This window comes from Erythrolamprus reginae, chromosome 1 (assembly GCF_031021105.1).
Source record: "Erythrolamprus reginae isolate rEryReg1 chromosome 1, rEryReg1.hap1, whole genome shotgun sequence".
NCBI lineage: Eukaryota > Metazoa > Chordata > Lepidosauria > Squamata > Dipsadidae > Erythrolamprus > Erythrolamprus reginae.
The window spans coordinates 157,473,573-157,501,026 of record NC_091950.1 but is presented as its reverse complement, the minus strand read 5'-3'; the positions used below and the strand labels follow the sequence as shown (position 1 = coordinate 157,501,026).

At 39.3% G+C, this 27,454-nt stretch overlaps 1 protein-coding gene across 4 annotated transcripts in view; it reads right to left on the bottom strand.

Annotated features, from left to right (window-relative positions):
* SLC15A2 (solute carrier family 15 member 2) overlaps window positions 1-27,454 on the bottom strand; it is a 112,423-nt gene that overhangs the window by 74,386 nt on the left and 10,583 nt on the right. For 2 of the 4 annotated variants that reach the window (XM_070730248.1, XM_070730266.1), the window contains exons 2-6: window positions 23,645-26,042; window positions 13,654-13,741; window positions 10,442-10,583; window positions 9,995-10,087; window positions 7,114-7,213 (exon numbers count right to left, since the gene is read on the bottom strand). In XM_070730248.1, coding sequence (XP_070586349.1) covers window positions 7,114-7,213; window positions 9,995-10,087; window positions 10,442-10,583; window positions 13,654-13,741; window positions 23,645-23,749 — 528 coding nt within the window. In that variant the 5' untranslated portion in view covers window positions 23,750-26,042. The remainder of the gene's footprint in view (window positions 1-7,113; window positions 7,214-9,994; window positions 10,088-10,441; window positions 10,584-13,653; window positions 13,742-23,644; window positions 26,043-27,454) is intronic. The other 2 variants (XM_070730255.1, XM_070730260.1) reach the window with 2 other exon arrangements.

Below are 27,454 nucleotides of genomic sequence, written 5' to 3'. Positions count from 1 at the left end.
CCTCCAGAAGTTTTTAAGTAGATGTTGGATAACCATTTGCCCCGGAAGCGGAGTAAAGACGCTGAGACATATTGTGGATTAAATAAGGGTCATTTTATTAAATTAACATAAATTTAAATAAATTTAAATACGTAAATTTAAATATTTAAATTCAAACATAACTAAGGACCTGCAGAGGCCAAAACTAACGGGGCGGAAATTCCTACCAGAAACTTCCTTGGCAACATTGGGCAAAAACTCCTTGCTGAACCAGGTGAAGGTAGCCACCTTCACCTGGATCCAAGCCACGCCCCTTCATCATGTGGGAGGAGTTCACCCTCCAATCCCTGTGGGAAATTGGATCCGCTGATTCCCATGGACATCCTCTCTCCAATCCCCGACATTGCTCCAACCTCTAGTTCCTGGAGAGAGGCGGTCCATCACCCTTTAAAGGATGCCCAAAGGAGCATGCGCAGTCGCTTCTAATTGCCCATTTCCGCCCCTAACCTGCCAAACCCCAGTGACCAAAGGAAGGCCTATACTGACATCTAAGTGCGCCGCACCCCCTAACCAATCCAGTTCACACCGTCAGTGTGGAATAGGCAAAAAAACAGCCGCCTCTAAAGGGGAGGCCGCAAAAAATTCTTATTCGGCCTTGAGGCAACCTCCTTAGGACACACTGCTAATAGCGGAGGGTGGGCAGGTGTTCGCTCAGAAGCCAGAAAAACCCAAGGAGGAGGTCCTATTCGGATCGCCCTTAAATAGGGTGATCTAGGACCTCCCCCTGCGACCAGCAGGTGGTGCGCAACCCTGGCGCGCTGCCAGAAGCCGAATTTCCGGGTTCTAAGGAACCCGGAAATTCGGAGCTCTACAGAGCTGCCGGCAGCGTCCCCTTGCTCCGGGGGCAATTTCAGCCTGCGGTTTAAGCCGCCGGTCGTGCATCTGTCTGAAGTAATGTAGGGTTGGACTAGAAGACCTCTAAGGTCCCTTCCAACCCTGTTGTTGCTATTATTGTTATTAAGGCATCACACAGCTCAACCCCAAAGTGAGGATTCTAAACACCTTATGAGTATTTAAGCAGTGGTTGCTTACATTCATACTCATGTCTGAGTGAACACAGTTTGCAGTTGTTATTTTTCAGCAGCTGCCCTGTTGTGGTGGTTGAGACTAAGCTGACTGATGGCAATCCACAGGATTTAATATTTGCTTTTGGTTATCTCCTGAAGTTTTAATTATATACTTTACTTGTTTACCTGTTCCTATGGCTGACTCAAGGGATTATCAAATCCCTTGAGTTTCTTAGAATGTAGTTTACTTGAAGACGCTTGTGTTTGAGGTCCATACAATGTAAAGGAGCATGTAATTTCAAACTGCATCAACAATGACTTTTGAACTTTTGAAAGAGTGATTCTTGCTGTATTGTCTTGTTGACTTGCTAGGCATCTCATTAGGCTTCAAAATGAGTGGAGATATTAGAAATTTTCAGTATGCATTTCTAAGCAGATGTAATTACACTGAAGTCACTTTCAGTTGCCCTAGTACCAACCTTCATATGCTTCCCTACATGTGTGAATTCTTTTTAACTATAATAGTTGGGTTATAAATATCTAATATACTTTTTGGAACAAAAATTGAACATTCTAAGCCTGATGTCAGAAAAAATGTCCACTGGTTTTTTTGTAGTTGTTTGTCTAACCATATTTGAACTGAGACTATATTGCACCACAGAAAATAATCTTAATGCTGCACAAATAGTTATTTTTGCGCATGCAGGAATATAATGTGATATTCTCATGGTTCAGTGAGTGGCTTGCATTTAATCATTTGCATAGAATCATAGATTTATATTTAAATTATCTGATCCAGTCTTGAGTAAAAAGAAACAAATGCATAAAAGTTTCACATGCCTCTCCATATTGAATAACTGGATGAATAATGACTTGGCATATAAATATTTAAAATTATCCACAATTTATTCTCTGAAACAGGGAGATTTAAAATCCCATGTGATGATTCCACTCATCTGCATAAAGACCAGGTCAGCAATTGAAGCTAATAATAATCATATGTAATCTACATTAAAGTGTATCCAACTTGGTATCCTTTGAATTTATTCAACTTGAAGCTTCATTGTCCCCAGACAAGATGGGTGAGGATGGAGACAGAAGTTTGGAAAAGAGTTATTTTGCTGCTGTTCTATTTACTTCAGTTTTCATTTTTTTATCCCTGCTTTTTTTTTTCTTGGTACCTTCTTGGCTGATTTCCATAAAATCTCAGACTGTATTATATGGATTGTGAGAAGTGAAATACAATACACCTTGAAGACATTAGCTAGAACAGCCAAGGCCAGATATTGGGTTTTGGAAGACTGCTATAGATCACTATCTTTCTTCTGCATCAACAGCCTTTCTTAACTAGGTTGTCTCTTGTCATGTAACCCTTTTCCTCAATGGTTGTGACTTTCAGATATATTGGTTTCCCTTTCTTGTAGCCTATTTTAAAAGATTGGAGAAAGGTGAACTTCCCATATGAAATGCATTCATTTTAAATCAACTTGTCTTATTTTATGTACGTTGAGAGCATATGCACCAAGACAAATTCCTTGTGTGTCCAATCACACTTGGCCAATAAAAATTCTATTCTATTCTATTCTATTCTTAGGAAACAAGTTAGGGAAGGATGCTTTCCAATTCATTCTAATCTTACTTTATTTGTAGGAACTGGATGAGTGACAAATGTCCCCTCTTCTCCATGTAGAGTCTTGATATTTATCTAATGCACTTGGGTTCTTGACCTGAACAGAATTAGAATGAGGCTGGTAGTACAATTTCTAACACATTGAATTAATATTGCATTTTAGTATTAGAGTAAGAAAGGGTACTACCACCTATAATTTCTTTTTAAAAAGAATGCATGGCTGGTGATTAATCCCCGGCCCGGATTTGCGGCAGGGCCAGGGAGACACGGCTCCCGGCGTAGCCGCCATGTTGGAAGGCCAGGATCTCACAAGATTTTGCGAGATCCCGGCCATTTTTGGTCATTGGCCCAGGCCGATGACGTCGTCGGGGGGCGGAACCTGCCAGCCCTATAAAAGAGGCTGTTCAGGCTTGGGGCCTCCTTTTCACCCCAACGACGAGCAGGTGAACACCCACCCGCCCTTCCTATCTTTCAGTGTGCTACTGTGAGTCACCCTTAGGGGGCCGAATAGGAATTTTTGGCTGTCTCGGTATTTTCTGCGACCGTTTTTTCGCCTATTCCACACTGTGGTGATGGATGGATGGATGGTTAGGGGGTGCTTTGCTCCCCAATTAGTTTAATTGGCTTACCTTTGGTCATTTGGGTTGGCAGGTTAGGGGCGGAAATTGGGTGGTGTTTAGCAACTGCGTGTTCTCCGTTGGGCATCTTTGGGGATGGTTGGCAGGTTCTCTCCAAGGGCTCATGGTGCCTTTAGTTCGATCTGAGCAATTGGGGGGAACCTGCCTTTGGGTCTCGCCCATTTCTATCCCCTTGCAGGGGTTAGACGGCGAGACCTCCCACATGCAGGTGCATGGCTGGCCCTTCACCTGGATCAGCATGGAGCTACGCCCATAAGTTGCCCTGGAAGTTTTTCTGATGTCATTTTCTGCCCCGGAAGTAATTGTTTGACCCTGCGGGTCCTTGTTAGGTTTAATTAAATTTATGCTAATTTAATTAATAAATTATGCTAATTTAATTAATAAAAATTACCCAGTTTAAATCCAGCTCTGTGTCCATGTCGTTACTCCACCTCTGCTGCAAAAAGAAAACCCTTCTAATTTTTTGCCAATATGAAAAGGTTAAACTTGGTGCATTTTAGTTAAGAATTGTTGGTTCAGGCAGGGGCCCATGTGATATTTATTTGCCAAAAAGAGAATTGTTTCTTCACTCAGAGTTTAAGAATTTGTTTGGGAACATTCAACGGTCTATCAGGCTGCTTAAGCATTAGCTTTTAGCAATCAATTAGCAAACTGCATAGTCAAAAAAGGTAATGTTTAACAACTCAGAGAAGATCAGTGATTAACGTGAAGGAAATTTGTGAAGCATTTAAAAAACAAGGGCTGTTTCTATTATAATCACATCCAATTATGTATTAATTAAAGGATGATTACAAAATATAATTATTATTGTTCATAAATGTTGCACTTATGAGAATGATTCAGCCCTCAGGTGTTGTTACTGTGCTGTAATTAATACAAGGTTCCCAATTTGTCTAATATGATTTCTTTTTAACATTTTCTTCAAATTTTCCTGTTCGGGGATAGCTAAAACAGTGTCATATGGAGGATAGTCAGATCTATACTTATACTGCCACAGAAACTAGGACCAGAAAAATGGATACAGTGGTACCTCCATCTAAGAACACCTCTACTTACAAACTTTTCTAGATAAGAACCGGGTGTTCAAGGGTTGTTGTTTTTTTGCCTCTTCTAAGAACCTTTTTCTACTTACAAACCTGACCCTCTGAAACTGTAACTGGAAAAGGCAGAGAGAAGCCTCCGTGGTGCCTCTCTAGGAATCTCCTGGGAAAAAGTTCTTGAAGGCAAGAGGTGCACAACAGCAGAGTTTAGTGGGTTCACCACTTCTAGAGGTGTTTTTTTAAGGACACTAAAGAGTTACTCTTAAAGATAATTATCGGGTTTTCTTGCACATCTTGAGAAATCTGCACTAGAGTAATTTCAGCATTTTATATCTAATGGTTAAGGGAATACATTACAAACCAGGAGACTGGGAGTTCTAGTCCTACCTTAAGCATGAAAGCCAACTGGGTGATTTTGGGCCAGTCACTCTCTCTTAGCCCAACCCATCTCACTGGGTTATATTGTGGTGAAAATAAGAAGAGGAAGGAAGTATTAGGTATCTTCTCTGCCTTGAGTTATTTATAAAAACGATAAAGGCAAGATAAAAATAAATTCTACAACACCTGGCTTTTTATTGATCTTCTATGCAGCTTGTTCAAACAGGTGTTTTGAATTTAATTTTAAAATTATTTATGAGATGTAATAATAACTCAGCTGCTGTTTTTAACTGAGTTGCTCTTTGATTTCTTGAGATCTGGATTTTTCCAAGTTTGGAGTCTTTTGTATTTTTTTAAACTTATTATTATAAACTCCTTAAGACATTTTGGACTTGGGTGAAGTGAAAACATGCACAGGAACATATCTCAACCAAAAAAAATGCTCTGTCCTACACATTGGCAAAAAGAATCAGAACACCAAATACAAGCTGAACAAACAAGACCTTACAGACAACCCTCATTCCATAAAAGACTTTGGAATACACATATTAAATGACCTAAGTGCCGAAGCCCATTGCAACAACATCACCAAAAAGGCTTCAAGAGTTGTTAACCTAATCCTATGTAGCTTCTGCTCCAGTAATGTCACACTACTAACCAAAATATACAAAACTTTTGCCAGATCAATCCTTGAATACAACTCATCTGTCTGGAACCCACACCACATTTCAGACATAAACACTTAGAAAATGTCCAGAAATACTTTACCAGAAGAGCCCTTTACTCCTCCACTCGCAACAGAATACCCTACGCAACTAGACTTACAATCCTTGGTTTAGAAAGTTTAGAATTATATCATGTTAAACACGACCTAAGCATAGCACATAAAATCATCTGCTATAATGCCCTTCCTGTCAACAACTACTTCAGCTTCAACCACAACATATGGGTACATAACAGATACAAACTTAAAGTAAACGGCACCAAACCTGACTGCAGAAAATACAACGTTAGTATCTGAGTAGTTGATGCATGGAACTCACTACCTAACCTCCAAATCATCACCTAACCCCCAAAACCTTACCCCTAAACTGTCCATTGTTGACTTCTCCGATTCCTATGAGGTCCTACACTTAAGACCTTCCACCATTTTTGTAGCCCGTCTTTGGACTTGTCTTTAACTAACTAACTAACTAACTAACTAACTAACTAACTAACTAACTAACTAACGTTTCTTTTCTCTGGGTGCTGGCAGAGGTTTATTCCCTGTCCAAGCGCCCAGAGAAAGGAAAATACTTTGTTCACTCTGGACTTCCAAAGCCTCCTTAAACGCCACCAGAAGGCTCATCTGGCAGCCCAGATGGCTGGGATTAAAAAGGGAATGGTTGGAAACTGCCCGGGCCTTCGTGCTGCTCTCAAATTTCCTGAGAAATTTTTCTGGGCTCAGGTTCTTAAGTAGAAAATGGTTCTTAAGAAGGGGCAAAAAAATTTTGAACAGCCATTTCTTATCTATAAAAGTTCTTAAGTAGAGGCGTTCTTAAGTAGAGGTACCACTGTACTAGATTGATAGAAAATCTATTTCTGAAAAACTATTGCTTTTCAATAGATATGTGCCAAGAAAAAGTAGGGCTTGAAAGCTTAATAAGCTCTTTTGTTTAATTTTCAAGTTTAGGATTTTGCCTGTATAGAGGGTTTTTTTATTTCTTTACATTCGATATAAATTTAAACAGGGACAATCACATAATACTGGAGGTAATTTGACGCCAAACCCTACAGATTAATACCAGCACTTTAAATTGCACCAAAATGCCAATGCAGGTGTAACACATTCCTATTGGCAACTGCCAGAGTCTACATGGGCCCATGATGGCAAACCTCTGGCGTGAATGCCAGAGTTGGCACACAGAGCCCTCTCTGCTGGCATGCGCACCCTTGTCCCAAGTCAGATCTCCGTGTACTTTCTTTCGTGAGCTTCTGTTTCCGTGCAGTTTGGACACTCAGTGTCTAAAGTTTTGCCATCACTGACATAGGCTGTTGCAGTTTGAACTAAGCGAAGCCTCCAAGTGATATTGCTAGAATTGCTCCCAGTTTTGCCCAATAATGTGCTAGGGGGAAATGTAAGGTATTTGTTTATCTCTCTATTATCTAGGAATAAAGACTGAACAAGGCATCCAGACTGAATAAGACAACTGCTTTTGTAGCTTTTGCACATACAAAAAGAGGCTGAGCAAATGTTTCTAAACCAACATTCCAAACCACCCTTGACATGGGAACTCTGGCCCATTGATAATTTCATTGCAAAAACAAAAAAGATTTAAAATACATATAATGTCACGTAAAGATAAAGAAATGACATGGAAGAAAAGAAACACAATTCTTACATGCTTTTCTTCAAACTGGTCTCCACCGAATGCTGACACGCAGGGTTTGATTCCTCCCGTTCCAAGAGCAATCAGAGACAGGCCCGTCATTGACAAAATCCTTCAAATAGGAGAAAATTTCAGCACCATAAAAAGACTTGGGGGAAGAGCAAGGGAAGCCTCGGGGGCTAACTCCATAAAAGATTTTTTTGAAGCGAGTGTTAGTGTAGACTCTTAAGCAATATGCTGTGGCAAGCTCAAATCCTGCAATAGGAACCATGCAGAGAAGTTATCCTTTCCTGTTTCTAGCTAATGGAGTTTCACCCAACAAAATAAGCAAAAATCAATAATGTCTTACAAGCCTTTAGTCTCAAAAAACATGCCAGAAGAGAAGTTGAAAAGAGATCACAATTTTAGTTGAATCTGTAACTTATTGCCTTTTGTATCATAGCACCGAGCTACCCATTCACCTGTCAATTCTTGAGGCGTAGACTCAGTTTATGACTCATTATGGTGCCATCAGTAGCCAATGATGGCGGGAGACATTTTTCTATTAAAAAGGGGAAATGGCAGAATCTCCAGCTTTGTTGTATCTCCTCCCAGTGAATAGGCTTTCCCAGGGAAAACTCTGCAGGGATAGACTACCATTTGACTTTTATGCTGCATTTGGAATTACATACACTCATTCTCTCCAAGATATGCAAAGGAAAGGCTGGCTGTTGTAATTATATCACCAATGAGGCCCAGCATTAATGGGGTTGGAGGTGGAGGTGGAGACAAGGGTTGTGAACAAGATATCTGCTCTGGCAGTGCTGATGGGGCAGTGGGTAGCATTTAGCATTAGCATTTAGACTTATATACCACTTTACATCCCTCTCTAAGCGGTTTACAGAGTCAGAATATGTTGCCCCCAACAACCTGGGTCCTCATTTTACCCACCTCGGAAGGATGGAAGGTTTGAGTCTGGTGAGATTCGATCTGCCAAACAGCTGGCAGCTGGTGATCAGCAGAAGTAGCCTGCAGTACTACACTCTAACCACTGTGCCACTGTGGCTACCACCATGGTCTATCAGGAGACCCTGTATCATTTCAGACAAATGGCTGTCCATTCTCTTCTTAAAAGCTTGCAGTGATGAAGTGCCTTCAACTTTTGAAGATAAGCTGTTCCACTGGTTAATTAAGTGAGTTAATTCCACTAACTGTTAGAAAGTTTCTCCTTATTTCCAGATTGCTTCTTTCCTTGATTAGTTTCCATCCATTGTTTCTTGTCTTGCCTTCTGGCGCTTTGGAAAATAAGTTGACCCCCTCCTCTTTGTGGCAGCTTCTCAAATACTGGAAAACTGCTATCGTATCACCCATAGTCCTTCTTTTTTAAGTCTTACATTGTTCTTAATTTGTTTTAGTTTCCAGGTCTTTAAGTATCTTAGTTGCTCTTCTTTGCACTTTTCCCAAAGTCTCAACATCTTTTTTGTAATATTTAGTGTATTTTATAATAAATAATCTAAAGTTGAACTGTATGGCACATGATGCCGTATACTCACTAGCCAGATCATGATCTCTATGATAAGATGCATACTTCATGTCACATAAAGAACAGCATTCTTTAATTTTAATATAATTTTCCATGTTTATGATTTTTCATCAAATGTAAAAACAAAAACTCTTTGCTTTGATTTCTCCCACTCAAATATTATTAAGCTACCTGCTGTGCCCAAGTACGTTGGACTTCAGTTTCTATCTATCCCAGCCAAGATGGCCAATGGCAAGGGATTAGATGACTATAGTCAAAATATCTTTTGTCCTCGGAGAGGGGCGGCATACAAATCCAATTAAATAAAATAAATTTAGAGGCAACCTGATTAGTAGGGGAAGAATCAAAATTATAAACACAACAGCAACATTACAAAGTCGGATTTGTAGGATTCTAAGGTGACTGCACAGACGCTTCATTTCTGAGAAATGAACACACTTGAAAACACCGTTTATATTTGTAAGTGTTTGCTCTGTAATAGTAAACAAAATTCCCCTTATTATGCTGAATGGCGATGGCCAAGGGCCCCTCAGTCGTACATAGAGCCTAAACAGCAGCTGAGTGATGAATTCCAAGCAGTATTCTCACCAATGAAAGACATGAAGTCAAGTCTGGAACAAATCTTTACACCCTATGAATCAAGGCTGTCAGATTTTCAAAACGAAGTCACTAACAGCTGTCAAGGCTATGATCAGTGAAGGACTTCAAAAATTTTTACTACCACACTGTGGGCATGGCTTATTTTGTGGGTGTGGCTTGCCAGCCATGTGACCAGGTGGGAATGGCTTGTTGATCATGTGACCAAGATGGCTTAAAGGTCATGTGACTGCTTAAAGGTGACCAAAGGTGGGTTAGGGTTAGGGTGCCTGGCCTCTCCTCGCCTCAAAGAGATAAAAATTTCCTATTTACTACTACTGAACATCCAAAATATACTATTTAATTCTATGTATATATGCCATATGTCTACATACATATTACACACAGGCACACAAAAATATACATTATCTACTATATAAACTGTATGTGTATGTACAGCCACACACACACACACACAGCTCTTCTAAAATTATACACATTCAACCTCATTTACTGCAATAGAAAAAACATACCCAGAGTCCAGAAGGGGAAAAAAGAAAAAAATTCAAAATTTTTCTACCGGTTCTGCGTACCTAATCATACCTATAGGAGTCTATCACTGGCTATGATATCCAGACCTGATAGGGATTAAACTCATTATGCCCAGATAACAAAAGGGTCTGACAGAGCCACATAATGCCCACACAAGGTACATTTGAATGCAGTGCTCATTAATACAAGTTAATTAACAGTAACATTATCAGAACACAGCAGGCCCGTTTCCTCATTACTTACACATGAGTAATCTGGTTTCCCACACTTGGTATTGCCCCAACTGATTTGATCACATGCCCAATAACATACACAATGGAGAGGTAGATGATTGTTCTGCAGAGGAAAAAGAAAAGAGGGTAAACATTATCAGTCAAAGGCAGGTGCATTTATAATCAGAAAGCCAAAAAATGTCCATGTTCCTGATAGGCAAGAGACAAGCATTTTTCTGATGCTGGGATATCTACCAAAATTACAACACTTGTTTCTCAGTTGCTCTTCTAAGTGTTGGGGAAAAGAACTATTGCTGACCAGAAGGATGAGGTAAAGCACTATGGTTCCTCCTGGGATTGGCAGTTTCTCTTCTCCAGTGATGGATCCTGCATTCCTCCAAATTGTTCCCGACAATACAAAGGGGGTAGCCTTTGAAGGTGAAAGTCTATATGCATAGGCAGCATATTTCATTCTTACTTGTATTTTCCCAGCCAGGAGTCAGCAATGAAAGCACCAATGACTGGTGTGAAGTAACACAAACTTGAGAAAGCATGGTATACAGATGTGGAAGTTGTTTCATCCCAATGGAGGAAGTAGAGAAAATACAAAGTCAGGACAGCTGCAGAAGGAAACACAACAAGAAAAATACAGGGTAAATGGATATCGCCAATATTTTTTCAAATACTTTATATAGATGACTATCCTGCTGAAATGACTCTGGGAGGTTAACAATACATCAAAACACAATACAAAGTAAACATAAATGAATAATAGTATAAAGAGTCTGCAATGGCAGCTAAGGACAATGCTCAATCAACAATAAGGTAAAATGTCATTGATTTTGAACAACTGCTTGACCTCCAAGCTAGAAACACATCCAAATATTTAGAGCTTTCTGAAAAGTTGGTAAGATCAGAGTCAATCTAAAGGGCATGGAATTCCAAATTACAGTGGAACCTCGACATACGAGCAGCTCTACTTACGAGCTACTCGAGATAAGAGCTGGGAGGGGAGCGACATTTTTGTTCGCCTCCCGAGCTCACATTCGGGATACGAGCGCCAAGGAGCTGTCTCCTGAAGCCGAACACTAACTTCCGCTTTCAGCTTCAGGAGACAGCTCCTTGGCGCTCGTATCCCGCGTGTTTTAAAAGGTTGCAGCCGGCCTGGGGAGCTCGGGGGGAAGCCCCCGAGCCCCCCAGGCCGGCTGCAACCTTTTAAAACACACGCGCCGCTTCGCAGCTCTCTGCTGAATCCGGAACGCTAACTTCCGCGTTCAGATTCAGCAGACAGCTGCGAAGCAGCGCACGTGTTTTAAAACGTGACAGCCGGCCTGGGGGGCTCGGGGGGAAGCCCCCGAGCCCCCCAGGCCGGCTGTGACGTTTTAAAACAGTTAGCGTTCCGGATTCAGCAGAGAGCTGCGAAGTGGCGCGCGTGTTTTAAAAGGTTGCAGCCGGCCTGGGGGGCTCGGGGGCTTCCCCCTGAGCCCCCCAGGCTGGCTGCAACCTTTTAAAACACGCGTGCTGCTTCGCAGCTGTCTGCTGAATCCGAACGCGGAAGTTAGCGTTCCGGATTCAGCAGAGAGCTGCGAAGCGGCGCGCGTGTTTTAAAAGGTTGCAGCCGGCCTGGGGGGCTCGGGGGCTTCCCCCCGAGCCCCCCAGGCCGGCTGCCACGTTTTAAAACACGCGTGCTGCTTCGCAGCTGTCTCTGAACGCTAACTTCTGCGTTCGGCGGCAGCGGGTTTTTTTGTTGTTGCACGGATTAATTGACTTTACATTGTTTCCTATGGGAAACAATGTTTCGTCATATGAGCGTTCCGACTTACGAGCCTCCTTCCGGAACCAATTAGTCTCGTAAGTCGGGGTTCTACTGTATCTGGAATTTTGTGGATTCTGATAGATGACTTCCTTTGTTTGGAACTCAAAACAAACCTTTCCAATTTAGTAGAACAAACAAAACATGTGATGTGAAAGGCATGATAGGTGACAACTAACATCTTGATTGCACTTGAAACCACACTAGAAATCAGTGCATCTTATGGAACAGAGATGCAACAGAGACATCCTGAAGTTCATCTATAATTTCTGATGCCAATGCACTTTGGACCAGTTGTAGCTTCTGTATGTTCTTCAACAAGAGCCTCCACATAGAGCACATTGTAGTAGTCTTCTTGAGAGTCAATTCAACTCTGAGTGACCATAAGCAGTACATCTTAGTCCAAGAAAGGGCACAACTTCACACAAGACAAAGTTGTACAAAAGCACTCTTGATCATGACTACTACCTGTTCTTCAAACAGGTGCTGGAAATCTGGGAGCAATCCCCTACAATCTTAAGCCTCATGAACTCCACCACCTATCTGGTCACATTCAAAGAGTTCAGGCAGAGCTATTGCAATTTAACAAGGAAACTAGTACAATAGTGAGAGTCCCCAGTGTTCCTGAGAGCCCAACTTTATAAACCAAGTGTCACATCCAGTTTTCTGGGATGCAGAGCTTCTGAATGTTGTCAGAGTATCCTGGATTACCATAGCTCCCCCAACATCTCTGCTCTGTGCTCTTAACTGATACCACACATAAAACACAGGTAGGCATATTTCTGAGAGTTGATCTCTCCCTTCTGTGTCCATCTAGACCTCCAAAATGTATGGTAGTATTTAGGTCCAGTTTATAATAATGTGGTAGATTGTTTGTATTGTGTTAGTATTGTATCAACACTTTCAGATACACTACATCAGCAAACAGATACTATAAGAAACAGTAGAACTCTACTTTATTTATATAGTAGCAGAAAACCTAACATCACTATACCTCCATTCATCTTACATCCAAAAAGAGTTCAATCAGACTCCATTCAAGTTTGTTTCCAATATTTTCTTTCTTTTCTGCACTTAAATCATGTTTTGCTAACTGCCACAGTTTTTCTCCAGGGTTATGTCTATGATTCCCTATCTATTGCCACTCGATAATAGCTTTGTGCCTTTAACAGTAACAGAAGAAACAAAGTTTATCAGTGTCAGAAAAATAGAGTGATGAACAAAGTGGCCTTTCTGAATGTTGACCATCATCCCAGAGATAAAATCATAGGGCCTGCCACAGGAGAAAAGTTGGAGAAATTAGTTATTAAGACAGCTTTCTCAGTCCAGGCATCCTTCCAGATGCGTAATGGGTCAGCCGATTTGGACTCTCTGGACAGCCACTCGATGAGAGCAAACAGATATAGAAATTTCTAATGCCTTTTAACCATCTGGTAGTCATCTGCATTTTTGCCATCTAGACCTGGTAGCACTAGATAAATGGATTTTCATGCCCAGAATTCTGAGCAATAATATGATGGCTGAAGACTTCTGGGAACTGAATACCCTACATCTGGAAAAGGTCATGGTTGAGAACGTCTGGCTAGGCCAACAGTTTCTTCCTCAAATTTTAGTTCTGCTCCCATCTTCTGCAGAACATTCTTGTTCTTGATTTTACCACCAACATTCTATATTTATGATCCTTCTGTCTATCACATTAGCATTTACATTTAGCACAGACCATTAAGATTTATAAATCTGATGGAGATATTGGGTGAGAAATCAAGCAAAACGCTTTCCCTTCCAATTCTGGCCATTAATTTCTCCCTGCCTTTCTTCCATCCAAATAAATGGATAAAGCATCTGAGTTTTCCTAAGCAAAGGCTGTAGAAACCTACCTTTCATTCCATAGTAGGAGAAGCGCTCACAAAATTCATTCACTACAATGAAAGCGATGCTGAGAGGATAGTGGGTGCCACATATTCTCTAAAGAAGCCAAGGAGAAAGAGGTTGGTTATTTACTATATACATGTAATTTCATCATTTGCACAGTTGATACAATGGTGCTCACAGAAAGCAGGTTTTAAAGCCAAGACATCTAATTTGTACAACAAAATGGAAAAGACAGGTATGTCTGTGAAGAAACAGTTCAAGAAAACATTTAAACTCATACTTCAAAGTGTGAGGTTCAACACATTAAGTCAACGTCAAATAGAATTTAAGAAGGTTGAAAATACTATATAAATATTACATGTTTGTATGTGTATGTAGGCATATGCATAGATGCACACATATTCATATACAAACAGTATCAAATAGAATTTTAAAAGCAAACATAAGATGCAAATGGCACCGGACCAGATTACCTCAGTGACCGCCTTCTGCCGCACGAATCCCAGCGACCGACTAGGTCCCACAGAGTGGGCCTTCTCCGGGTCCCATCAACTAAACAATGTTGTTTGGCGGGACCCAGGGGAAGAGCCTTCTCTGTGGTGGCCCCAGCCCTCTGGAACCAGCTCCCCCCACCCTCCTCGCCTTTTGTAAGCTACTTAAAACCCACCTCTGCCGTCAGGCATGGGGGAACTGAGATATTCTTTCTCCCTAGGCCTATACAATTTATGCATGGTATGTCTGTATGAATGTCTGGTTTTATAATAAGGGTTTTTTAGTTGTTTTGGTATTGGATTGCTACATGCTGTTTTTATCACTGTTGTTAGCCGCCCCGAGTCCACGGAGAGGGGCGGCATACAAATCCAATAAATAAAAATAATAAATAAATAAATAAATAAAATATATAAAGGCAAACCATAATTATTTTCAAAGATAAAGAGCAAAAGGGGGTTATTTTGGTGACTTGGAGGAGCTTAGTGAATGTCCACAGGTTTCTATAAAATTTCAGTGGCTAATCTGGGTTCTTGGTGTAATCAAGAAACAAATCCCCCCAGGGGTGTTATTTTTCTTCCTCCAGCATGTGCAGAGTAATTGTGTCAGCAGAGAAAAATATGGGAAACGGGAACCTAACAATTTCAGTGTCAGGAGGATCCAAGCATTAAACACCAAAGGCTAACTGCAAGCTTAAGTACATAATGGCCATATTATTGTTTTCACAGTCCAGCCTTCGTTTTTGTCCTCAAATTTGTGAGACGTCACTGCACTGTAAGAAAACAAAGCAGGCCTACACTTTCCATGGTCCACTTCTACAACATTTTTGCAGTGCCACCCCACAACATGCAGGAGCAACAGAATGCGCCTAGAAAGCCTAGAACTACGGCGCCTAAAACACGATTTGAGTATTGCCCACAATATCATGTGCTGCAATGTCCTACCAGTCAATGACTACTTCAGCTTCAACCGCAACAACACAAGAGCATGCAACAGATTCAAACTTAATACGAACCGCTCCAAACTTGACTGTAAAAAATATGATTTCAACAATCGAGTTATCGAAGCGTGGAACTCATTACCGGACTCAATTGTGTCAACCCCTAACCCCCAACATTTCTCCCTTAGACTCTCCACGATTGACCTCTCCAGGTTCCTAAGAGGCCAGTAAGGGGTGTACATAAGTGCACTGGTGTGCCTTTTGTCCCCTGTCCAATTGTCTTTCCTTTCTCTCACTTATCATATATATTTTCTTTCTTTCATATATCCTCTCCCCTAAGTTCACTTTACCCTGTATATTACTACATGTCTATTTTTCTTCCTATGTATTTGTGTATTGGACAAATGAATAAATAAATAAATCTGCAAAGAGAGAGAAAAACCCATTTGACGGTGAGAAATCCTCAGTCTTCCGGTGCCAAGAAAAAATGAGTCTGCCAGGAATGGGTTATTTAAATGGCAGTCGGATACACATTTGCGAATTGTGATTTCTCAAAGATCAGGCTTTAATGTCAACAAAAAGGTCCTGAAGAAACAGGATAGGCCTGTTAGAGTACTCAAGGACACTTCTGTGAAGGAACAGGGAAATGGAGCAGTTGAGGGAGGTGTCTCATAGCATCGAAGCTCTGTTTCAAGCGACATGGATTTGATTGTACACAGAGAATGCCAAAATATACAATGCACATGCCAAACTGACTCTTTCTGTGCATTCAGGAAACCTGGTTGGCAAATGAGGGGAGGATTAGAATTCTTGATCATATATGTAAGGGCTCCTGCAGATGTCAATATAAGCTCTCCATTCAGGATTGATGAATTTGTCCATTTCAAGTTTGTTTGCTTGTTTCATTTCTCATCTTATATTTTTATTATCCCATTTCCTCACCAGTTGACAAACATATTAATGTATACACAGACAAACAGACAGACAGACAACACACAGAGAGACAAACACCACACACGTGGTGTGTATTACAATGTATTACAATGTGTATTATTCAGATTTTTCCAATATAAATATTTGAGGAAATAATTTGAAACCCAATAGTGTACTATCATATATTCTGTTCAGTAAAGTATGCACGTTTTTTTTAAAAAGTTTTATGGCTGTAGTACTGTGTTGCATAGCCTATCAAAATATAATTGAGTTTTGCTTCATAGGTTAATTTGGGAGATGTGAATTGCGTAAGTCTGCAGTGAAATGGAAATGAAAGCTATTTCCTACCCACTCCTATTTTCCATATCAGTTGCATACAAGTTGAAATGATGAAGATTCAAAGGCTGGAATTTGCTGCTACCAAGTCATTCTACACACATTCATTAGAGCATCTATAAAGACTATTTGTATTATAGGTTGCATACTATTGTGCTATCAAAACTGGATGAATCCAGTGTCGAGATTGTTTCATACCACAGCTAGCTGCTGAACCCTAACTCTCATTTGGCATCCTATTTGGGCTCATTTCATCTTTTAAAAAATTGACTGAACGATATTATTATTTCAATGTGAACATCTTTATAGCTTTGCTTACATATAGTACATTGATATATAAGAAGACAATACAACTTTTACAATCACTGAAGAAGTTTCTCTAAGGTTTCAATGCCTTGCCTTCAATAAAATTAGAAGGAGATATAACAACATCTCAGGTCAAGACTGGCAACTGGGTGACACACACTGAAATAGTCACACCTATGTTATTGTGGTTTTTTTTCTGCATGGTCTACCCTTCAGTCATTAATAGTCCCAAGGCTGCCATACTGTTCTGGCAGGTCAGATGTAGACCAAGTATTATTCTATTTGATAGTTAAGAGCATCCTTTATAGCCAAGTTCTGAATTATTGCTAACATCATATGAAGAATAACACCTTTAGTTCAGAGGTGGGTTCCTATCGGTTCTGTTGTGGTTAGCTCTGTCCCAGCTCCTGCCCCAAGGACTGTGGACGTGGGGGAGACATCCACATGCTGCAGGCCTGTTTTGTCCCCGGTGGAATCTGCTGATGAAGGCTCCTCTGACCAAGAAGACATGAGTGACAGGGAGGAGGAGAGTGTGGCAGACAGCTCAGAAGGAGATCAATTATCTAGCTCCTCCTTGGATTCAGAACAAGAGTTAATGATACAGCCACGCATGTGGAGAGCGATGCATAGGCAACAACAACTGAGAGATTATTATCAAAGAAAATGAGGCCACCTGTGGTTGGGTGGGGCTGTGGTAATTAGTGAGGCTGCTATAAATAGCAACCTGTGGGTTTGGCCATTGTGGAGGATTATCTGATCGTTGTGTTTCGTGACTGCTTTACTGACTTTGACCTTTTGTGTGCTGATTTTTCCCCGCTTTGAAACTAAACCAGAGCAAAGTGTGTTTCACTTTGTGAAAGAAGAAGGAGAGAGAGACCGACAGAACAGGTTCTAACCAGTTATTTAGAACCATTAGTAAACTGGTGATGACATCATGGAGACGGTTTTGTCTGTGCTGGTCTATGGACGCCGCCATCTTGTTTTTGGCTTGTTCGCATGCGCAGAAGCTTATTTTTGGCACTTTGCATGGACGCACAGCTTTGCACCACAGGAGGAAGCGAACTGGTGGCGAGGTAAGTTAGAACTCACCGCTGCTTTAGTTCCCCAACCTCACACCACCACCACACCCAAATATGCAGATGCTCCTTCAGCACTATGGAAAAGCTTGATTTATTTAATATTTATTGCCAATTTTTGAATCTTTTATTCAATTTCTGGTTTACACGTATACTTCTTTTTGGTCACATCCATCCACTTTAGTTTTTGCTTACAGAATGTATTAACTATAATGCATGAAGCATGAGGTTAAGGCTGACAGTGGAATTTAGAGAGCATGAAAAATAGAACTGAAAATAAAAATTGGACCGACAAGCTGAATGGATTCCTCCTAATCAAGTAGAGTAGTGTTTCCCAAAATGTGGTACATGTACCCCCCAAGGGTATGGGAAGAGTTTGGTGGGGGTCCACATTCAGAAAAAGTTCTGAAATATATCTTGCCTTTTCCAGCTTCATATTTATGTGAAGTTGCTTTTTCAGTATTTGTAGACATTAAGTTGAAAAAAAGGAACAGACAATTAGAATAGAATAGAATAGAATAGAATAGAATTTTTATTGGCCAAGTGTGATTGGACACACAAGGAATTTGTCTTGGTGCATATGCTCTCAGCGTACATAAAATAAAATATACATTTGTCAAGAATCATGTGGTACAACACTTAATGATTGTCATAGGGGTCAAATAAGCAATGAAGAAGCAATATTAATAAAAATCTTAGGATATAAGCAACAAGTTACAGTCATACAGTCAACATGGGAGGAAATGGGTGATAGGAATGATGAGAAAAACTAGTAGAATAGAAGTGCAGATTTAGTAGAAAGTCTGACAGTGTTGAGGGAATTATTTGTTTAGTAGAGTGATGGCGTTCGGAAAAAAACTGTTCTTGTGTCTAGTTGTCTTGGTGTCTAGTGCTCTGTAGAGTAGAACCGCATCTCAGATTAAAATTAACAACCAGGGAACCAAATTATGACAATCTGTCATCTCAGCACAAACAATTTCATCCTTCTCATTGATCCGAATAAATGTTATTTATAATATAACTTTTATTTATATTCTATTATGAATCATTTTATTTTTTGTTTATTATTGTTTTGTATATGTACCAAAAATAAAAATAAAAAATAAATATATTTTTATTGTTATTAAAATACATCCAATATTTTTGACAAGGGGTACTAAGCGTTACAAAAATTATAGAAGGGGTACACATATGTCAAAAGTTTTGGAAACACTGAAGTAGAGCATTCACACCAAAGAGGAGGATACAGCTCCATAAAGTAATTATGTTTCAAAGTCCAATTACAAATTCTTCATGTAAAGAAAAACAATGGGTTGATAAAGAAGCTGTTTTTCGCTTTGAAGTCTCTTTTCAGGCACTGCTTTCTCTTAGGTCTGATTATGGTTACAGATTAAATACCAGACTGAGAAGACAGATTTGTAATAACTGAGGGGGAAAAACCCTAATAATCCATAACATTGGTGTATTTTTGGTTCAAAATTACTCTTGCTTTTGCAAAAGATACTCTGGTATGGAATTGTTCTCTGATTTTGCTCGCAACCCTGGAAGATTGCAATGTCTTGGCTTGCTTGCCCATTTTATATTTCCACTAGTTCCTTTGTTATACCTGTTTTACGGAATAATCACACTTGCCATAGATTTCAAAAACAATATTTTTTTTGTTTTGAAACATTTTATAACTGCCCAAAATTGATCAAAAACCATTCAATGTATGTGTGTGAGAGAGGGGGAGGGAGAGAGGGGGAGGGAAGGAGGGAGGAGGCGAGGAAGGGAGGGAGGGGGAGAGAGAGAGACTTTTTGTCAAGTCATTCTGGTATATGGGAGGAACATACCGCTTCCTTTTTGCCTCTCAGCCCACCAGGGGCCATATTCCAAAGCAGATAAACGTTTTATAGCAGACAACTATAATCTATAAGTGTAACATATTTTTGCTGATAATAAAAAGGAAGGGAGATTAGTATAGATCTATTTTGAGTTTTCTGATCTCATCAGCCAACCATACCCTTATTCAGATTTGCACCTGCAGCCTCTGCCTTGGAAGGCAGTGGCCTTAGCTTCTAGAATACAGGGTTGCCTCCTTATCAGCTTGTTCCAGGGAAGGGTTATATGTGATTTTTTTTTGTCGAGTCACCCTGGTGTTATGCCGGGCTTCAGGTTACGGGCCCCAATTAAGTCTGAAGTGTAAATTCAAACACACACACTGTTGTAAAGTAAACAAAGAGTCGGTTTATCAAAAGAAAAATATTGTACACATGCACTTTAATCAGCCAAAGTGACCTCCCACAAACCACAAGCCTGGAATGCTGAGAACAGCAAAAACAAAAAGCAGAACAGATAAAGGCAGCTGTGAATGTCACAGCCACCCTCCTTCAAGAGTCCTCAAGCTGTACTTAACTGTGAAATATTCAAGAAGTCCTGGTAAATCCTGGAGCAGTTCAAAGTCAAAGAGCATTGATCTCTCACCAAACGGATAATCTCCCATGCACGCTCTCAGTGACGCTGGCAATTTATCAGCAGCCCCATTAGCCTAATTGCCCCAGCCACAGGTGTTCTCCAATATCTTCTATAATACTTGCGCAGTTGTTCCCTTCTTGTCATAAACCTGCGCCTGCAAGCATCTATGAATCCCTCTTCCTCCAAGTCTAATGATGACGACTCACTAATGGGGTCATTAGCTAACGGGCTGCCTGTAACTACCTCATCATCCAATCCTGCTTCACTCCCAGAATCTGCCCCGACAAAGAATCTTCACTGTCTGAAGCTGTTGGCAGTAAAACCGGTCTCTGATAACATGAGGATTCTCCCAAACCAACACCCACAGTCCTTGGAGCAGGAGCTGGCCCAGAGCCAACCACAACACTTGGTATATGGGAGGAGCATATAAATTACTGGGGTTCAAATGGCTGTCTGATGAGAGCAAATAAGCTCAAAATAGATCTATACCAGCCTCCCTTCCTTTTCATTATTAGCAAAAATATGTTTTACACACACACACACACACATATTAGACTTCATTCACAAATATTCTTACATGCATATATGGATGCATTTAACATTGCAGTCTCTTTCATAAAGAATTAGAAGGGAAAATTTGAATGTGAGAAAAATAACAGTTAAATATTGTTTCTGTAATGCAATTATGCTTCATTTATGGCCTCTTTCGACAGACCATGGATATTGGACTTTTAAAAAGCAGTACAAACACTTGATTATCTATTCTTGAGATAATTCCAACATAGATCCATATATTCACACCAATGGCTGATTTAATGCTTTCCTCCGTTAATCCATAAATGTGCAGCTAACTATGTGGAATGAAAAAGCTTGATCTGATCAAGTTTTAAATTAAAGGGCTTTTCAAAATATTCATTTGTACGTGCAATGAATAGGTAACGCTACTTTTTTATTACACAGGATTGGACAGCATTCAATTTCTTCTGAGAAGAACACATTTTGGAGTTACAGTGGTACCTCTACTTAAGAACTTAATTCATTCCATGACCAGTTTCTTAAGTAGAAAAGTTTGTAAGTAGAAGAAATTCTTCCCATAGGAATCAATGTAAAAGCAAATAATGCATGCAAAGCCATTAGGAAAGAAATAAAAGCTCAGAATTTGGGTGGATGGAGGAGGAGGAAGAAGAGGAGGACAGTCACTGCTGAAGGAAGAAGGTGAGGTGAGGGGAATAAAAAAAAATCCAAAACTTTAAGGCTTAAAAAAAAAGAGGGACTCTGAGGCGGCGAGGAGGAGCACGTGCCTCCCATACACCCTGCGTGAGGCTGCCTCCCATACACTGTGCCAGAGAGAGAAACCCAGGGGGAATGGCAGGAAACTGGCCAGGCCTTTGTGCCGCTCTCAAATTTTCTGGGAAATTTTTCCGGGCTTGGGTTCTTAAGTAGAAAATGGTTCTTAAGAAGAGGCAAAAAAATCTTGAACAACCGGTTCTTATCTAGAAAAGTTCTTAAGTAGAGGCGTTCTTAGGTAGATGTACCACTGTATTTGCATTTTCCCAGAACAAACTTCCTGGCATAAGAATGCTTCTTTGCCTACCAGTTTTTTCCCCGTTTAAAATATTACACTTTTTCAATATTATAAATGTTTTTAATTGAGAAGCAGAATGGTTGCATGCTATACTACTTCAGGCTATAAACTTTCACTGTGAACTGCATCCCATTTTAATTAAGACTGAAATCAGCCAGCTTATTCCTTCTTTCCTATCTGAAACAATGCCTTATCTCATCTCATCCTTTTTGCTTTTTACAAATCTATTTTACATTTATTTTATCTGGTTCTTTATAGGTTATAGCTATTCCCTTCTTTATTGTTTGAGAAGGAAATCTCCTTTACATAGGAGAAATGTCCAAAGATACTTCACCAGAAGAGCCCTTCACTCCTCCACTCGAAATAGAATACCCTACAAAAGCAGACTATCAATCCTTGGTTTTGAAAGCTTAGAACTACGACGCCTAAATGATCTAAGTATTGCCCACAAGATCATATGCTGCAACGTCCTGCCTGTCAATGACTACTTCAGCTTCAATCGCAACAACACAAGCGCACGCAACAGATTCAAAGTTAATATTAACCGCTCCAAACTTGACTGTAAAAAATATGACTTCAGCAACCTAGTTGTCGAAGCGTGGAACTCATTACCTGACTCAGTAGTGTCAACCCCTAACCCCCAACATTTTTCCCTTAGACTATCCACGATTGACCTCTCCAGGTTCCTGAGAGGTCAGTAACGGGCGTGTATAAGTGCACCAGTGTGCCTTCCGTCCCCTGTCCAATTGTCTCTCCTTATCTCATTTATCTTTTCTTCCTTTCAAATTTGTTCACCTATAATTTTATATCTTTTCTTCTATTCGTTTCTTTAGTTATATTACTACATATCTATTCTCTACAATGTGTATTATGTATTGGACTAACTAGATAGATAGATAGATAGATAGATAGATAGATAGATAGATAGATAGATAGATAGATAGATAGATAGATATAGATAAATTAAAAAAAATATTTTACTGGGAAACCATCATTTTATAACTGAAGCTCTGTTCCTCTTCTCCCTCTTGCAGCCATTTATAAATTAGTCTTCTCCAGCTGCATATCCTCCAAAGGTATTGGGGTACAGGACAGAAGAAATTTCCATAAATTGTTCTTTCACTATCTGAAGGCACAATATCAAATTGCTGGCGCTTGATCAAGACTATTTCAAATATACCTTAAGGATAAAGCCATTCATTTTTCATAATCAGGATTTAGAAAGATCTGAAAATTCAACCTCAAAAAACAAAAGCAGCAAAAATATGAACATAACACTAATTTAAAAAGCCACTGAGGTGCAGCTGTTTAGGGTTGGAATTTCCACTTTTGGAACATAATTTTTTTTTAATTTATTCATTTCTCCAATACACAATACATATGGAAGAGAACAGACATGAAATAATATATATAAAGATAATATGTAAAAATAGAGGAGAAGATATATGAAAGGAAGAAATTATATATGATATATGAGATAAAGGAAAGACAATTGGACAGGGGACAAAAGGCACACTAGTGCACTTATGTACGCCTCTCTAGGATCTCATCAATTTCCCCTCTAGAGTTATTTCATACTTCAAAAAAATGCACATTCCCATCTGAAAATGTCTAGAATGCAAATTCCTACAGTACAATTTTTTGGCAGAAGAGCGATTATTCCAAAGAAGCCACCAGTTCTATTTCCCCACCTTCACTTAAAAAAAAAAAAAAGCTTTCTTTTTAATAGATTAATCAAAGAAACATTTCATCCCAAATTTTTAAAGGTAATATCAGTTCTAGGTAATTCTGAGGCCAGGACACCGCAGTGATAAAAATAACAGACGGTTTCATGAAGTTAAAACAAATAATGAAAACAAAACCCTCCAGATACATACCGGAGATATTTTCTCAGGAGGGCTAACGCTTTTTGAAGGATCAGATCCTGCAGAAAGAGAAAGGAATAAAGTCTTCTTAGGGTCTCCTTTCTCCGAGAGGTCCATCGCGTTATTGTTTTCTTTTTTAAAAAATCTGCCTCATATAACTCCTTGCTGTCATGGTGAGTTGGCTGGGAAGACTTCCAACTATGTGGTTTGGAGTTTAGTTCAGTTTTATGTTAACCCTGATTGTGCACCTTTTGGTCGCGCTGAGACAGGCAGATCATCTTAATTTGAATGGTGAGAGCAAAATTAATTTGAATGGAGCAAGCGGTCTTTAAATCATCACAGAGCTGTCCCGCAACACCTCTGAGCACAGTTGTGCAATTTCTATTGCTATAACATGCTTCAAGTGATCTTGTATGCTTGTGTCATGTCAATCAAACTGCATACTCCATGATAATTTGCACCGCACAAGTTATAATTAGATGTGGAATATGTATCTTTAGGCCATCTTTGTGGTAATGGTAGGCTTAGCTGCTAGGGAGCAAAGACTTCTCTGTCTATTTAAAAGGAGCTGGCTGAACCAATCCCTGTCCCCCCCCCCTAAAAAAATATCATTAAAATAACATTATTTTTGTAAACATCAATGGACTGAATTCACCTATGAAAAGAAAAAAGATTTATCATAAATTATTAAAAACAAAATGCAGACATTACATGTATACAAGAGACGCCTATTAAAAAAGAAGAGAATAGCATTTTACACTTTCCAAGATTGGGTGAATTTTTTCATCTCTACCATTGGTTTAAAAAAAAGAGGTATTGCTATATATATATTAAACAAAGCTTAAAACACAAACTATTGCTTAGTGATGGAGTCGGATGAATCCTAATGGTACAAATAGCAATTGGAAATAAAATAACCACAATTGTAGCAATATATGCTACAATATATTAGCATAAAATTCATCACTCACAAATGCAAACAGAAATTGAATTAAATAAAATAATTAATTAACTATACACATTACTAGAATGACAAACCCAATTTAGAGAGATAGAACATAGCCCATTACAACAGTGGTTCTCAACCTAGGGGTCATGACCCCTTTGGAGGTCGAATGATCATTTCACAGGGGTTGCCTAAAACCATGGGAAAAGACAAATTTCCTATGGTGTTAGGAAGTAAAGCTTCTATTCTGGTGCCTTGGAACATATTTTTACAATCTGACCTATCAGGTGTTTACAGTGGAGGTGTCTCTCTGACCTTCCTGCCAATCAGCTTAAAACTCTGTTGGGAAAATTGGTGCTAGACTTATGGTTGGGGGTCACCACAACATGAGGAACTGTATTAAGGGGTTGCGGCATTAGAAAGGTTGAGAACCATTGCATTACAGTATAGTAATAGTAAGTCACATAGTAACAAAAGTTAATGGATAGATGACAGATGTTCTTATTGAAGAAAAGCAGCAACACATAATCATAAAGGATTACTTGGGAAAATATATACGACGATAAAATATGCGTTAAGATAAAGAAAGGTATAGGTAGCTTAGTTTTGCTTTACAGTTGTTTTAATAATATTAATTTGTTTATTATTTTTACTTTCTTAAATATTTTGAAATAGGTAATAATTAAAATCTAGACTTTACAATTGGGGGGGAGAGGCAATATAGCCTGCATGATAAATCATTGAAGTATATATGAAATTAATTTGTTAATGGAAAAAGCATGTACTAATTTATATACTTGAGACAAATTATACTCTAATGTATAATTAATAAAATATAAATATAGTGATTTTAATGCTAATATAATGCTAATATCTGTATATACTATTATTAATTTAATTTTCTTTGATTTTCTTCTGTACTTACTATTGTGTTTTCTTTTTAAAAGTGGAAAATTAATAAAAATATTTAAAAAGAAAAAAATCATTAAAATTTCATAGCAAAGATGCATTCTGAGGAGTTTTGTTTTTGTTCTATGTTCACGTTTCCAGAATCTCACCAACTCTGTACAATATTTACAGTCTAAAACATGAAGAGCTTTTTGTATTCTTCTCTAAATCTCTTAATTAATAGCTTCTTCTCATTACAAGCACCTATTACACAACTAATGTAGAAAATGGAGCCCTTGGCAGAAATAAATTGTTGCCACTCTTGTGATGTTTTGTGAGATGCTTCTGACAAGACAGTGCGCTGTGGTGCATGGGAAGCAAATATATTCCACCTCAAAGGTAATTATTTCTCAATAGGCTATAATCTGAGTAAAGAAAACCTGGCTACAGTATTTCAGAGAAAATTCCAGAAGCTGGCCAGTCCTCCATTGCTCGTTCCTTTCAACATAATGATATCCTTGTCTATGCCTTTCATGCAGCTTTGATGAATCACCTCATCCTTCATTTTTGCTTGCCCTGAAAAAAATAATTGGTTGATTGATTCACCTTTCCTCATCATTATTATCATGACCAATAGAGGGAAAAAAAGATATAAAAGAAACAGAAAGGAAGCATGGGGAGACAGAAACCCTGGATCCTTCAGTTCCTCGATTTTAATAACATAAATTTAGGTCAGACAATGTGGGGATAAATTTCCATGGGCCAATAAGCTGTTATTAGTAACTTATTAGGGGTGGTATTTGAGGAGCTGCCTCACTCCGATGGGACTAGTCTACCGCACTGGTTCCAGCAAAAAAAACCCCTACTTTGGATGCCATCTGCCAAAGAATTTCTGCTAGTGGCGTTCAGGAGCAAAGGCTTTTCTGCTGTAGCTTCCACCACTACAGCAATAGTGGGTTTCACATACCTTCACTACCGGTTTGGAACTGTGAATGCTCAATTGGCTCAGGTCCAGTGCTTCTGTGCATGTGAATAACCTTCTGTGCATGCACAGATTGTCCATATTGATGTCTGGATGGGTGGGCAGAGCCTCCCACAACCGCTGCTACAAGTTCGCCCAAACCTATGTGAACTGGTAGCAACCCACTACTGCCTTACACGCTGGAATATTCTCCCATTGGTGATGAGATCTGCCCTCATAATCCTGGCCTTCCATAAGAGCCTAATGGAAAACTGCTACATTGGGGGGGGGGGTTGTTTGTTTGTTTGTTTGTTTGTCTTCTATGCTGCCCAATCCCGAAGGACTCAGAGCGGCTTACAAAAATATAATTCAGATACAAAAAGATACAAAGCAATAGAAGAAGTCGAATAATATCTAAAACTAAAACCCCGTAATAAAAACCCATTAACTATAAAAACAGTCATAATCGCATGCATACACAACATTTACACGGTTTGGCCATGAAAGATGTACAATTCATGGCTCCCAGGCCTGCCGGGAAATTTTTTATTGGCCAAGTGTTATTGGACACACACAAGGAATTTGTCTTGGTGCATATGCTCTCAGTGTACATAAAAAAAAAGATATGTCTGACCAGATACAGAAGATTCTCATCCCTAGGCTGCATATCATCTTGGGTATTGGCTTTTCTATTTAATTCTTCAAATTTTCATTTTCATGTGCTATTTTTAAACTTTTTATTATATTATAAACTGCCTGGAGTGTGTGTATGCTTTGTTCTACTACTTGTATTTGTATTTGTACTTATTAGATTTGTATGCCGCCCCTCTCCGCAGACTCGGGGCGGCTCACAACAACTACAAAAACAATATATATTGGCAAATCTAATAATTAAAATCTAAGATAACAATTACACATTTAAAAAATCTAAAAACAAGGAACCCCAATATAAAAAAAACATACATACAGTCATATCATGCACTAGAACTACATAGGCAGGGGAAGATGTCTCAGTTCCCCCACGCTT